Source organism: Motacilla alba, chromosome 3 (genome assembly GCF_015832195.1).
Source record: "Motacilla alba alba isolate MOTALB_02 chromosome 3, Motacilla_alba_V1.0_pri, whole genome shotgun sequence".
Lineage (NCBI taxonomy): Eukaryota > Metazoa > Chordata > Aves > Passeriformes > Motacillidae > Motacilla > Motacilla alba.
Window position 1 is genome coordinate 109947106 of NC_052018.1, and position 15399 is coordinate 109962504.

A 15399-nucleotide genomic window follows, 5' to 3' on the forward strand; every position below is an offset into this window, starting at 1 on the left:
TTTCTTTCTTCTTTAATACTTTAATTTAGAATAAAAAAAAAGAGTAATTTTTACTGTACATTCCCACTTCTCCTCTCCCCAGTGCTTTGTTTTTTCTTTCAGGTGGTTCAGAGCCCACCTGCCACCAGGTGGGAAGTTGATTTTCCTATTAGTCCTGCAATACAAACTGTTGCACATCAGAAGGACCCTGTTTGATTTTCAAAGGCTGTACCTCACAGTAGAAAAACGAGTCATTCTCATGAGCCCCTGGGAAATGTTCTGAAGTCTAAAAGAGATCAGTGAACTCACTGATGCAACATAATTAATAGGAGGATTAAGACACTCCTAATGAGAGCGTTTTAAGCTAAGATTTACCACAGCAACTGTTCATTCAAAAAAAGTATTTTAATTTTAACATTTTAATTATGTTTTTTTAAAAGTCAGTGCTAACAAACCCAGGTGATAAGGGATGATGTTTCAGCCAAGTTCTGCTCAGATAGTGTAGCGGGTCTGAACATTTTGAGAGTGATGTATTAACCTAAACCAGCATCCATCATGTTAAAGGTGATACTTCTGTGCCTTTATGTCTTGCTCAACCTTCTTGTACACTGACAAGCCAGTAAAACTTTGGCCAAGTGTGGCTCTTGACCAAGTGTACAGGATAATTCTTTCTCCCACAAAAGAGTTGTTCAGCTCTTACTTTTCACGTTCACAGTTTTATCTGGAGTGGAAAACTCAAAAAGAGTTTTCCTTTAGCACTGAAATATCTTCTCAGTCTACAGAATCCCATGTTCTTGTATTCTCATCTCAACCTTGCTACACAAGATGAGGGCATTGCTTCTTCCTGGTTTTATTTTAAAGTTTTTAATCAATTTGAAGGCTTTGAAGTTCTACATCACCTTTAAGCATAAATAATGTCTATTTTATAAATATGATTCACTGCCATCCACCTGCAGATTCTTGCGAGGACACGCAGAGGTTCTAGCAAAGGTCACTTGTATTTTCCCCAACTATCACACCTTTTTCCTGGAAGAGAGAAAACACTTCGTAACCAACTCATTACATCAAGGTATGAGATTCAAAAATGTTCCTTAAAACCGAGATTTCTTCAGTGGATTTTCCCTTCTTTTTGTGCTGGCAATCATTCCTAGAAGGCTGCCACAGATTGCCTCGAGTTCCCGCTGGTGCACCGTGCATTTGCCAGTCTTGCTGTGCAGCTGCTCCTGATTTTAACATCAGACGCCTTCCTGTTCTAGCAGCTTTCTGAGAACAAGCAAACCCATACAAACTTTGGGAAAAGTTGAGGCATGAGCCTTCTGACAGTCAAATACATGCTGGGAAACTACTTCTAAGGAAGAGCATTGGCCATTTCATTAATTGACTGAAATCTTCTCCACTGAGAAGAAAAAGAAAGCAGCTCATTTTTTGTTGTCTTCCAATACCCTCTTTGGGTTTTTTCTTTAAAAGGCAGAGAAAAACGATGTTGGAGATGAACAACGAAGTCTGTTTTGGACAGAAGGGGCTGCCCAGACTGCCTGAGACCATCAAGGCCATTTGAACCAATTTTTTAACATCAAATTTCCTCCAGCTACAGAGTGTGAAGGGCCAGTTGTTAACTCCCAACAAACTCCAACACAGCTGGCAAGCAGTCCCTGCCCAGCACGGAGGGGTGACTGCAAACCCAGACTGGCACAATTCTTTAGCAGAGCTGAAGTGCAGCCCTGAGTCAGCTGAAGCTGCCCTGCTGGCCTTACCTGTCACTGGGATGAGGTGGATGGCTGTGGAACAGCCCCTCCCAGGACAATGCTGTTTTTTTCTGTCAGGGTTTTCAGGGTGCTGCTGGCTGGCGACTGCAGGATTTTACGGGAAAGCCTCATTCTGCCATCAGTGGGATCACGGCCGAAGTATTTAACCTGGTAAGGAAACAAAGCAAGCTCACACTGACCAACTTCATGAGCTGGAAACAGCATTTTCCTTTAAAGATGGGGTTTGAGTTATCAGTTTGATGGTAGAAAAGCAATAAATAGGAATCCTTTAGCCTATATTGCTGTCAAATACTGTGGTGCCTAGATAGCAAGAGGATGACATGAAACAAACATAATTTGAATGATCAGGCCTTTAACTAGCACAGAAAGGGAAACCAATATAGAAAAATATTTTCTTCATAAACATTAATTAAATAATCAGGAAAAAAAAAATCACATTTTAAAATACAAACAGCATTTTATTAGCATTTTAATGTTAAAAAAATAATTACCTGAATTTCTTGTCCAACTTCTAATCCCAGGGCACTCGGGTGTTTAATCTAGAACACAGTGTTTTACAGAGATAAAATTATCAGAGTTTGTGACAAAAATCCCTCCATTCAGGGGCTCTTCATGCTACACTTCAGGCCAGTGGCTCAGCGCTACCTTAGGAACAACAGGTTTCTGAATATTACATGGAAAAGGGTATTGCAGAGCCAAAGAACTCGGTGTAAAAATGACTGCAGCAGTCACACAGTTGATTCTTTGCAGCTTTGAGTACACGGCAGGAAGAATCAGAAGAAAAAAGGGCTGCTAATTAACAGCTTTTAACATGGAAATGGACTGTGGAACAACAGTAGGTGTGTTACAGCCATGCCAACTGGTTAAAAAGAAATCGAATTGCCCATTTTATACCTGTTGAAGGAGGGCTTACCTTTCTTTGATCCAGCTGTGAATTATGAAGTAATACTGGGGTCATGTTTGGGTACAGTTTTACCATCACTCCAGAATCTCTGCAGCAGGAAACAGCACAGTTATTTCAAAGGGCATCAAGAAAAGTCCACACTTCACTCTGCATACGGACCCCAAAGCAAGCACTTCTAAACTTCTCACAAACAAAATTTTACTCATCCCTTTTTAAAAATCTTTTATCCACCATAACACGTCCACTCATTTTTCTTTAACTGCAAATGGACAAGATTTTCTTATTTCAGTAATAGGTACTACCCAAATTGTAATTTTTACAAGACAAATATTGTGATGAATAGTGGAAAGCAAATTCATACCATCACTTTCAGATTCAAAGATGAAAAAGGTTTTAACTTTTATAATTTGGAGACATTCTAAAAACTAAAGAAACAGCAAAGAAAAAAAAATCCAGCTTTATCAGGAAACAAAATATTTTCACCAGGAAAAAGCATCAGAAATGATGCAGGTGCCAATATCCCCAGCATAAATTTGGCACTCTTAAAAATCAATGATTATTTTGCATCATAATTAAGTATCAGGAACACAGCTATGTAAATAAGTTAATTTCAACTCCAAAGCACTTGTTATACCTTATTTCAGTAATTGTGGCTGTGTAAATTGCCCCAAATTCCAAATTAACTTCTTGCTGTAGAAGGAAAAAAAAGAAACCAGTAAGACACGAAGGCGCAAAGAGCAAACTGAGCAAGTCCAAGGCAGAAGTCTGTGCTCACATCATCTTTGCAGATCTCCCCGATGAACTCCCTGGCTTCGTGCATCGCCCCCGGCGTGGGGGCAAACACGGAATAGGTCTCTTCGTCCAGCTGACTCACAGTCACACCTGAAAAAGGGCATTTGGGACAGCAGTCAGGGCCACACCGCAGAGAAGTCACACTCTGTAAAGACCCGCTCAGAGCAGAATGGTTTTGCACACTCATTAAAACCTCTAATCGTTATTTAATCTTGGTCAATTTAGGCATTGAAAAACTGCATGTGGCCAGCACCTCCCTGCAAATACCTTGATGAACTTGTGGGCCACAAAAGAACCTAAAATTATTTTTATAATCCTTTAAATGCTGCAAAAAATCCTGAATAAATGTTGAGGGTTATGAATCAATTTCCCAGAGATTTTTAAGAATACTTACATTAATAGCTGAGGGAAATGAAAGCGTTTTGGAGCCAGAATGGTAAAATTCTTTGCCCTTTTAGAGTTCTGTGGCCAGACCAGACAGGCTTACAACAAAGGGAAACAGGATTTTCCCTCCTTTTCTCCACCCCAATCCCCTGAGAAGCATTAATCAAGTTCACCACAGCATCAAGGGTTTCAGGTCCAAAGCAGAGCATCTCCCTGTACTCTGCAGATAGCAGAATTTTTTCATTTTCAGTTTGCACTGAGCATTGAAACAGCTCAACACACAAGTGTGAAACACAGGGAAACACGCGATGATAAATTATCACAGGAATCAAACATGTCTCACCAGTCTGTGCTTGAAGTTTTTTCAGATTGTAAGCCCCGGGACCAACGAATCTTAATCTTTTTGATAATGGAACGTGGATAGTTTCTGAAAGAACGTTTAGAAAGCCTTTGAAGTGCTAAATATAATCATCCTGAAAGCTATCACACAAAAGGGCACATTCCTGTAGCTTTTCATCTCTTACAGCTACCTGTGGTATTTGCTGCACAGGGATGTAATTACAGGCAAGAACTGAAATAAATGAAGACACAGAATACACTCTGAGACTGTAAATTACCTTAGGCCATAGTGATACTCTCATCTACATCAATTCTGACTTTGTGAGAGCTTCACATAACTGCACTTAAATTCTAGTAGTGTTTTCTGGTGTACACTGAAATAGGAGTGCTGCCCCATAGGCAATAACAATCCCCCCAAAGTAACAAAAAATAACCAAAACCCCTTCACTAATTACCCCCACAGGGCAAGGGCAAAAGTATATAACAATCATTTAAAAAAAAGGTATTTTAAGCAGAAGTTTATTGTTAAAAAGGTAATTACGAAAGCTATGAATTCACACAATAACATTACCTACAACTGGTCCACTCTCTTTTCTGTTAGGTCTGGGTTTTGCCAGTGTTTGGTTCATAATTTGTAAAATCTCCCTCTTTGCAGCTACAGGGAATAATAATAAAAAAATCACTAATTTTGTATATGATTAAAATAAATATATGAAGTTTTTGTTATGCAGTAGAAAAACATTCCTTGTCAAAACCTGTCTCCTGCCTCGCTGGAGAATGTCAGGCTGAACATTTTCCAACTCATTAAATCCTTATTAAACCACGTTGCTTCCTTTTCTCATGTGCTTCAAGAATATTTTAGCTGCACATGTCAGAATACAGATGGCAGCAAGTTTCACTTGCAAATATAGCTGAATTTATGTGAAATGAGAGAAAGTTTGCTGTTATTTTTATAACGTGATCCTGTTGAATTTAAACAAAGTCATGTAACGTGTATCAGTCCAAATCATGCAATGGCTGAAGTTACTTTGAAGTCAGTTTGGAGCTGATTGATTAAGCCAAACCCATTTCATAAAGATAGGAGCTTGTTTTTTTCCACAATGAGAATAAAAAATGAATAGTTAATTGTTTAGTTTCACACAATTTAATTCTATTTATAATTTAATAGAATGAAATAGGTGTAAATGCAAGAACAGACCTACCTGTAGCTTGCTGAATAGCTTCCACCACAATTTTTAATGGTATTCCTGGCAGCTTTAGATCAACCTGACATGAGAAGAATTAAGTGCCATCAACATGTCAGGAAAGCTCTTTTAATACTCTCTCAGAATTTCACTTGAGGAAAATTCCATGTCACGATACCTGCAGTGCTGTTATCCCTTTACTGGTGCCTGCCATCTTGAAATCCATATCTCCATAGTAATCTTCAATGCCCTGTCAGCACAGACACAAAACCAAGTTGGAGTCATTTTATCCCACTATACCAAAAGCACAGAGGAATTACTTTTGAGATTTCCAAGCTTTATTTCACTGTTCAGGATTAACACTGCTCCTTTCTCTCCTTGGAAATCAAGAGCTTTTGTGGACAAGTTTCTGATCCACAGCTGATCTTGTGCTGTCAATGGCTGCACATTTTCCTCCCCAGCCGCTCTTCCAAGTGCCCGTTCTCCACCCAATATGTAGCATCTTTCATTAAATTATTCATCTTTTTCTCCCATGAGCAAAGACAAAATTAACTGGAAGGAGAAAGCTTATGAATGCTTAAATAACTAAAACCACAAACAACAAGAAACACGACTGGACGTTTCATACAAGTTTTTCAAAATGAGGGAGGAATTTGGGAGGTGAAACAAAAGATGCAACTGATTTTTCCAGGCGCATGTTCCAGAATTGACTGGGTAAAAGGTTCCAGAAGAACCTTTTAGCAGGTGTTTTTCAGCAGTCAGCAGCAACAATGAGAGTGTGAGGAGCACTCACCAGGATGTCTGTCAGCAAGCGATAGTCCTCGATATCCCCCTTTCCCTGACCGCACTTGGTAACGAGGCCTATGGCCACACCTGCCACTGCATTTGACACTGGAACTCCTAGGAGTGACAACAAAAATACGTTTTTGAAGCCTTTGGCCATTTCCAGATCCTGTAGCACATTATCACATGCAGTTTATCCTCGCAAGTGCCTTATTCTGTACCTGCATCCATCAACGCTAAACTTCCACCGCATGCAGAAGCCATTGAGGAGGACCCTGGAGTTGGAATACAGGAAAAAACCAGGAATTAAACACTGAAAAATGGGTCTCAATACAAGCTAGAGTTATTTTCCTCATCCTGTAGCATAAAAATGCCCCCAAATGCCATTATATTAAACCAAGAAAGATCCATTCTTCATGAACGTGCTTTTTATTTTAAAATATTTTAGGTAATAGTTATTAAGAACATTTAAACTGAAATTTATTATTTAGCATGCCTAGAAATCAAGTTTTCAAAACTAAGCTTTTTAAGAAGCAAATTTAGTCTCCAGCACTAGGTTAGAAACAAGAAAATCCAAATACCATTGGATTCTAGGACTTCAGAAGTAACTCGGATGGTGAACGGGAAATCCTGGGGTATAACTGGTTTCAGAGCTCGTTCTGCCAGTGCACCTGTTTAAAAAAACCCCAAAACAACCACTAAGTGATCCATTAATAAAAGTCGGATAAAATATTGAACTTTCAGCATGGCATTTCTGTAGCCTGGTCTTACCATGTCCAAGCTCTCTTCTGTTCATCCCAGTCACTTTGCCAATCTCATTGGTTGCATAAGGTGGAAACTGTGAAGCAAAAAAACGTGCACACAGAAAATTAACCTGCTTTTCTTTTCCATTTTAAAACATACACGTAGAAAAAAAACCCATCTTTGAAGCTTTGGTGCATCTCAAATAAATAAACATTAAAAATAAAATAATGAAACCACCACATGACTTCTATCAGAGTCTTGGTTTGCAAACCAGGACCAGTTTAGGTCATGTTTAGTAAATGTTTTACTTCCACAAGACAGAAGAGAATAAAGCAGTAGCAAGGCAGCTAAGAGAGAACACAAGAAGCTTCCTCCAAAGAAACTTGTCAAACAACCCAGCAGAAATGTTGTTTCTGTCAGAGATAATGGAACAAGATCTGCCTGTTGCCTGTAAGAAATACTTTGGGCAAGCTCCAAAGGCTGAGAGAGATCCAAGATGTAAAAGCATTTATTTACTATTGCTGTGCCACGTCAGCTGAACATATTAATAGAGTTTACTAAAAATAATAGCACAGGTTAATCCTGCTTTCAGTAAGAACCTGCTCTGAAGGAGCTCACCTACTGTTATGGCATTAAAAGCCTGTATAAACTGGCAATTCACAAATTACCTACTGCTTTTCAGGAAACCAGCACTTCTGCTCATATAAATTCATGCATGAATTAGCATAAATATGTTTTAGCAAATCTAGAGCTAATTTATAACCTTGGAAGTGATCAACTGCACCTTTAAAAGCAAGACCTGAAGCCCTTCTGTCAATCATGCAAGAAGTTGTAACACAGGAAAAGTCTCACCTCATAATGCAGCATGAAGTTTTTATCTTTGATTCCACTATTAATTAAAAACAAGACCATGTCAAAACAGGAGCAACCAAACATGTTTTACACACAACAGGTAATTCAAACTTAACATTTTTATGCTTACAAATGGACCCAGCCTAAACCAACCAATCAATACATTTGCTGATCACCCACAGTTACCAAAATTAGAGAATATGAACAAACTCTTGCAGGGTAACAAAGACTGAACTACAGTAAAGCTGAGACATTAAAATGTAAAAGCTCCCACACTGGAATGAAATCACTGGGGTGACATCACTGAAACGTGGCTCTAAAGGGAACCAATTTCACTTCAGCAATGAAGCGTTCAAAGCACAAGGACCAGCTTGCTACATCCTAAGTTAAATTTTCCACAAATATTTAAAATATATAAACCAGACTGGATGTAACTTGTACCACTCTCCGGTTTCAAATGTGTGCTATGGAATTAATGTCACCCTAACACAAACTCACTGCCACGATCTCTGGAAAACACGCCACTTCAAAGTCTACTTTGACACATTTTTCAGTCCTAAAAAAGTATCTATGTGGAAGTTCAAGGGGATTTTATCAAACATGCTCAAATGCTCACTCCCTCTTGTTACTACTGCCAAAGCACCAAGACATACATACCTCACTGCTGTGGAGATAACGTCTGATTTTACACTGGATTCTAGAGAGTCAAATGTAACTGTGCACAGAACCTAAAAAGAAAATGAGCTACAATAAAAAACAAACCCCTCTTAAACCCTTCCAGCCTTCACAAATGTTACTGGCTATGAAGAATCAAAAAGGAGTTCAGCAGCACACGAGATGCCATCAGCTACCACTTACAGAACCTTTTCCTCTCCATCACACAAACTTAGTCCTGATCTGTAAAGACCACACATTCTTACAAGCAATCCCATTTAAAAATACTGATTTAATGCTGCTTAAGTAGGAGCCAAGAGCAGTTTGCTCCCTAAGAAACATTTAAGAGACAGGGCCAGCTGCAGCCACAATGTTGTTTGTGCCTGTTTCCCACATGGACTTGCAGTGGGTGCTATTTTTAGTGGGAAAAGAGGGGACAACACTGAGGAATAAATCACTGTCTGCAACTGCCACCCTAAGTCAGATCAATGGCTGATAGTCTTCTAGCAAAGGGAGCGATAAAAGTACAGAAGACTGAATCTCAAGTATGATCTTAATTCAATCCACCCAACAGCTGACACTTCTGGCAAAGAAGAGGAAAAAAAAATCCTCTCATTATTGCAATTTTTTGGGTAAAATTTCCCTATTTGGCTCAGGTTGCGTATGAAGCTGCTTTTAAAAGATTTCTCACGAGGTGCCCAATTTAGCAGTGCCCTACACACCTACACACCACTTCTGCTTATTACTATTTAAATGTGAAGAAAAAGGAAAGCTGGCATTTAAATGACAGATCCAAATCTTTCAGCTTTTGAGAGTTCATTGATCATTTCTCATGTTTAAGTGACACTACCTGTGTTTGACCTCTTTGAAATAAGGCTGATCCATGAAGCATTTTGAACATGTTCACTTCACATTTAATGTCTCTCAGGGAAGTCAAATCTCTCCCATCACACCTGAAGTGGCAAAGAGAGATTAAGAGATCAGTTAAACCACAGTCTTGGATTAAAAGCTGACAGAAATATTATCAGTAGGAGTTTGACACACCCACCTTCTATATTCATTTAGCACAAGATTTCTAAAAATATCCTTTGAAACCACATTGAAAGATTCCATGATTTCGTAAGGCTCAGCCTCCGGAAACTTTTCTGGGTATAGAAAAGAAATGGTTGGGAAATTAATTTTATAGAACTTTTATTAAAATAGCTTCCAACAAAGAGGATACTCCAAGCAGTGCTGCCTCCCTTGAAGCATTCTCCAAACAGTAACAAAAAATCATACCTTTCAGCTGTTCTTCCGTTTCAAGCCTTATTTTGTTGATTGCCTCATCTCTTGAAATCTAGAACACAGGATTTGCAACCAGTTAACTCTACAGGGTAGAACAACAACAGAGGTTTGGGGCTGTTTGATCTGCAGACATTTAAGGAATAAGAAACAGAACGGTCACACAAATTCAAAATCAATAATGAGGTTGGAAGGGACCTCAAGGGTTGTGTGGTCCAACCTTTCTTGGCAAAAGCAGTCTAGGCAAGATGGCCCAGCACCCTCCCCATCTGAATCCTAAAAAGGTCCCACAGGCAATGCACCACTTCCCTGGGGAGATTATCCCAGGGACTGATAATTTTTCCCAAGCAGAACATTGCTCTTGTGCCCAACCAGAACCTTAGAGGAGTAACCTGCACCCATTTCCCCTCATCCTTTCCTCAGGAAAACGGAGTCTCCACCTCCTCATCATACAAGCAAATATTCCAGTCAGGTTAGCAACTTAGAAAAATGCATTATTATTATTACAAACAGGTGCAGGGAAGGAGACAAGCTTAAATTACTGTATCACTGAGGTTGGAAAAGACCCCTGAGATCATCGAGTCCAACCTACGATCACCACCTTGTCAACCAGACCAGGCACGTCCAGTCTTTCCTTCAAACACCTCCAGGGACAGAGCTTAAAGAGCTACAAGCTTAAAGAACTCAATCCTCTTAGTTTCATTATGATATTCATTAAAAAATAATTATATCACTATTGATTACTTACTTTATCGTGGCTTGCATCTGTGAACACTGCATAGATCTTGTTAGAAGCAAGTCTTTAGGGAGAAAAAAGAAGAATTTTGGAAAACGCAGATTAAAAAAACACATCTATAATTGTGGGGTGGGGTTTGAGGACTTCAAATATTTGAAAAGTATTTAGTGAAATACCAGTCTGGTGAAAGCACCAGACTCACAAGCATTCCTACATCTGCATTATTTGTTCTGAACTTACTTCTTTGCAAGTTCCACAATCTCTTCAGGAGCAAGAAATAATTTCTGGACAGTTCTCTTGACCACACCCCGCTCCTTCACCAGCTGCTGAATGCCCTGGATGATCTGCTGGGTCTGCTTCACCCCCACTTTGATGGCATGGCAGAAGTCTTGCTGCAAAATGTTCTCAGCAGTTGCTTCCAACATAACTGGTAATGGAAAGATAAAAATCCACTGAATTCCTGTTTTGTTGTTCAATAGCAATCTAACATTAAACTACATAAAATATGAGGGAATCTACTTCCTATCACTGCTGTATAAAAATCCCCATTTCAAAGATAAGGAAAACATCTGCAAAGATTTCCAAGCTCTCAACAGACAACAGTTAACTTACTTACCAACTTGACTTTGTGGAGCTCCAGCAACAACTAAATTTAGAGCACTAGAGGCCATCTCTTTCCGAGTTGGGTTGATAACAGTCTCTCCATCCACCAGCCCTACCCTCACTGCACCTGCAAAGAAACTCCAGAAAGTCATTTATTATTATAATAATTAAGTTCTTTAAGGCATCACTTTACTTTCAAAGTTACACAGCTAATAACAATAATTAAAGCTACAGAGTAATTTTAAAATATCAGCACGTTGACTGGATATTAAGAACAAATCTAGCAGACAAAATCACCTATTCTGTTTTTCTTTTGACTTCTATTACTGGGCAAATAATGCCAAGTAGTATTACACACAATGCTGTGAGTGTACTGAGAACTGTCATTTCAGCACATGTTTTCTAGGGAAAAAAAAGGCAGCTACAACAAAGATACTCGTTCAATATTTGTTCTTGGACAGATTTTTTCTCTTTCCAGAAAATACTCACAATGAAGTAAATGTCTTTTTGAGTTCCTTGAGGAAAAGTATTCTGAACCAGCAATTTTCCAAACAATGCTTTTCATGAAATATGTTTCTCTAAGAGAAAATTAATTTATTGGTCTCTATAGTACAGTATTTCGATATTGTATTTCCTCCCAAAAGTGCATTTAGTCCAGAAAAAAGAATCCCTTGAAGTGCAATAATCCTATCCATCGTAAAATTATTTCCAATGCTTGAAATTTAATGTTTAGATTCAGCTTCTACTTAAAAATCAAAGTGCCACCTGTGATCTAAATCTTCCATTCCATTAAAATCACCCATAATTTAAAAATATTTACTTACCAATAGGACCATTCCAGGGGATATCAGACAAGGCAAGTGCTGCAGAAGCTGAAAGGAAGACAAAAATCCGGATTAGGAAAAAACCTGATCTCATTAAATGCCACAGAAGCACCGATTTCTCACAGCCTTCTTACCTCCATTAATTGCCAGAATATCAGGATCATTGACACCATCTACTGCTAAAAGATTACAAAGGATCTGGCATAAGATAAAAGACAATGAATAATTTTGACCTATACATTTTCATTAACTTCAATACAAAGCTAAGACACTAAAAAAACCCAGGTATCTACACAAGTCTATGTTTCACGTGGAAATTTTTTCAGGTATTTAAAATAGAAAGCTGACACTAAAGCCCCATTTAATGGATAATATTGTATCACGTTATATATAAAATATTTACTATTAGCATCTTTCCTCTGTTGTACAGAGGAGATTTTAATTTTGTTCCTGCATCTTGACAACAAAATTTGGAAAACAGGATGTAACAATAAATAATTTAAGACGAGGAGATGACAGAATAAAAAGCAACATTACACTTGTTCGTGAAGTGCAAGCCCCTCCTTGATGTTAACAAAAATAGTTTTCCTTGAAACAGGGCCTGCACCATGAAATTTCCCTAGGGCACATCCAAGTTTTCCATTTTGAAGGTAGCATGACCTACCTGTGTATCATAAAAGTAGCCTGCTGGGAACAGTGGTCTGATCGACCGGTCTGCAAAGGAAAAAAAATCAAACTTTTCATAAGAACTTCATAAGAATTCATCTTTCAGTAGTTAATATTCAGTTTGTCCTGCAATGTCCCCACAAGAAACTGACAAAACGGGAGTGTTAAACAAAAAAAAGAGAGAGAAAAAGTAGAGAACCCAAAAATGTACTTAGCATGACATAAATAACCTTAAAATTTCAATCGTACTGATAAATAAAATAAATTACATGTTTGTTTTCTGACAGCATTATAAATGGCTATAATTTCAAACACTCACAAGAAAATGACAACATTTTTAAAGAACATTGTAGAAAAAAAGGTTTCAGCCTACCTATTACTCTGCTTGTAAGAATTTCTTTATCAGTGGAACCAAGCTCTCTTCTTAGATAGTTGGTAGGAATTCTTCCTGCTGCAGCAGCTTTCTGCCGGTAGTCAACCTTCCAAAGAAAATTCAGGCATTATTGATGACAACTGATTATTTACTGCAGAGCCACAGAAACCCTCACAGGGGGACCCCGGGATCATCCAGTTCCAACCCCAGTTATCGACTTCCCACCCTGAACAATCCCAGCAGTTTCCCACACAAGCAAACCCCAACATCTGAGCTTGGATGGGGTGGCAAAGTTCACAAGGGCTCGGAAGAGAGCCTCACTAAAGCCAAGGCAGGCAACATCCAGGGCTCATCCCCCATCCACACAGGGATCCTGGATTTCATCAACTGCAATTCTCAAATCCAGGGTCTGTCATTTACTGTTTGCATTCCCCACTCCCCCCAGCACCCTGAACTCCACTGTTTAAGGACTAGGACTGCTAAGTTGATCACTGATTAGCACAAAACAAATTCTCTCATCAGCACTTACCACTAATGGCATAAACTGAGATGGAGAGGGCTTGGTTTTGCTGACTGCTGTGACCATCACTGCTGTGTCACCTAGCTGAGTTAAGAAAAATAGGTAAAAACTGAAGTTACCTGAAAACAAAATAACTCCCAAGGTTCTAAACTTATTCACAAACCAGTAATTCTTAAGAGTTACACTCTGCAGAAAACCACCACATAAAATCTGCAGTTCACACCACTGTTTTTGCTTTTCAAACTTATTTTTTTCCTATCAAAGACAGCTGTCCCTTCATTAGGGATGAAATTGCCACTTGGGGCTCTATATCCCACAGGCTCTGATGCCCAAACTATGACTTTTAAGACACAGGAATTTTGAAGCTGCACATATTTCGACTATTTCTTGGTTTTACCTGAACAACAGCAGATCCATCTGCAAACTTTGCAAGTTTTCCAGAAGACAACTCCATCTTTCTAAAGGAAAGAAACAACCTGTTACAGGAGTTTCTAGTGAATTCCTGTACATTTCCCAGCAATTTCTGCATTCATCTGTAGCCTCAACTGCACAGAATAAAGGCTATGCTTCACAGGAGATACAAAAATGCTCCTTCGATATAAAAATTGAAACTCTTTGAGCAAAAGTGACCAAATCCACTTACATTTCAAGTGTCCTGCTTCCTCTACTTTGAAGCAAAGCCTTGTGGCTATCCCTAGGAGTTACAAAGGCGAATCATCACCTGTTCCAGCTGGGGTTTAGCCAGTGCCAAACACCCTCAAGGGTGAGGGGAGCTGCTTGCACACTTCCCAGCACAGCTGCAGAACATTCCCTCCTTTGTGGCAGAGAATGGAGAGCAACAAGGCCATGAGGACACGCTCAAGAGCAATGTATAAAAATATGGATGATTTATTCCAGGGTTGTGCTGGTGCTACTGCACAAGCCCAACACACCCTCCTGACTTTCCATGCCATTATTTATACACAGAAATCCAGAGCTGGTCCCTTCCCAAGTACAGCCCCTCTATTATGAGTAGTTAGTAATTTTTACACAAGTTATCCTGAGTAAATTCTTCACATCCTCAGGGCAACACCTGGGCAAGGTCCTCATGACCTGTAGGTGTGATTTTTATTGTCATAATGAACACAGTTCAGCTACAGAGTCACAGGATGGTTTGGGTGGGAAGGGACCCTGAAGATCATTGAGTTCCACCCCTCCACTATCCCAGGCTGCTCCAAGCCCCATCCAACCTGGCTTTAAACGCATCCAGGGATGGGGCAGCCACAGCTTCTCTGGGCAACCTGTGCCAGGGCCTCACAGGGAAGACTTTTCCCCTAATATCCCATCTAAACTTATTGTGTTTCAATTTTAACCCATTCCCCCTTGTCCTGTCCCTGCACACCCTCGCAAATAGTCTCTGCACCTTTCTAGGCAGCTCCCTTCAGGTACAGGAAGGCCAAAATTAGGTCACCACAAAGCTTTTCTTCTCCGGGCTGAACAATCCCAATTCTCTCAGCTTTTCCTCACCGGAGAAATCTGATTAATTTGGTGGCGTGGAAGATTTTGCTAAGTTGTCAACGTACACACAGACACCCATCAACACGGATTTATTACATCCTTAGGGCTCCTCAGCTCCCGGACTCAGCCATGACAAGGCTGATCCCACTGCTCCGGGCTCCCTTCTTGCTTGCCAGCGCACCAAGAGCCGACATCAAAGAGCGTCCCGACTGAGGACAAGCTCGACACATCCCGCACTTTGCAGCAGTTTCCCCTCGCGTTTGCCTCACTCTCCAGCCGGGACAGCGCCCTGCCCTGCCGCCCCCCACACCCCTCTGAGCCCCTCACCTGCCGCCCACCTCCACCGTCACGGCCCGCCCGGACCCGGGTTTGGGCCCCGCCGCGGCGCCGCGGGCGGGCACCCAGGGCGGGGCGGGGCGGCCCGGGGGCAGGAGCCGCCGCCACCGCGCCGCGGCCCCGCCGCCATCCCGGGACAGCGCGCCCAGCGCGGCGCGGCCGCAGCTCGTGGCGGCCGCCAT

The 15399-nt window shown here is 40.3% G+C and overlaps 1 protein-coding gene across 1 annotated transcript; it reads right to left on the bottom strand.

Annotated features, from left to right (window-relative positions):
• Positions 1–15399, bottom strand: PNPT1 (polyribonucleotide nucleotidyltransferase 1). Its single transcript, XM_038131725.1, has 29 exons — positions 15209–15399; positions 13782–13842; positions 13394–13468; positions 12865–12970; positions 12490–12539; positions 11960–12023; positions 11826–11873; positions 11015–11128; positions 10639–10825; positions 10411–10462; positions 9660–9717; positions 9430–9526; positions 9232–9334; positions 8385–8455; positions 7728–7764; positions 6903–6969; positions 6713–6802; positions 6353–6406; positions 6142–6248; positions 5527–5598; positions 5367–5430; positions 4736–4819; positions 4169–4252; positions 3425–3531; positions 3284–3339; positions 2659–2737; positions 2237–2284; positions 1734–1892; positions 1–1005 (listed from the first exon to the last, which is right to left on the bottom strand). Exons 1-28 carry the CDS (start codon positions 15397–15399, stop codon positions 1737–1739), a joined length of 2382 nt encoding a protein of 793 aa, XP_037987653.1. The 3' UTR covers positions 1–1005; positions 1734–1736.

Excerpts from the sequence above, each read along its gene's own strand:
- PNPT1 (XM_038131725.1), bottom strand. The coding sequence starts at position 15,399 with ATGGCGGCCGCCACGAGCTGCGGCCGCGCCGCGCTGGGCGCGCTGTCC. Across the intron at positions 11,874-11,959 it reads TATTCTGGCAATTAATGGAG|CTTCTGCAGCACTTGCCTTG; the intron begins GTAAGAAGGCTG and ends TCTTCCTTTCAG. Across the intron at positions 7,765-8,384 it reads GTTATCTCCACAGCAGTGAG|TGGAATCAAAGATAAAAACT; the intron begins GTATGTATGTCT and ends TTTAATTAATAG.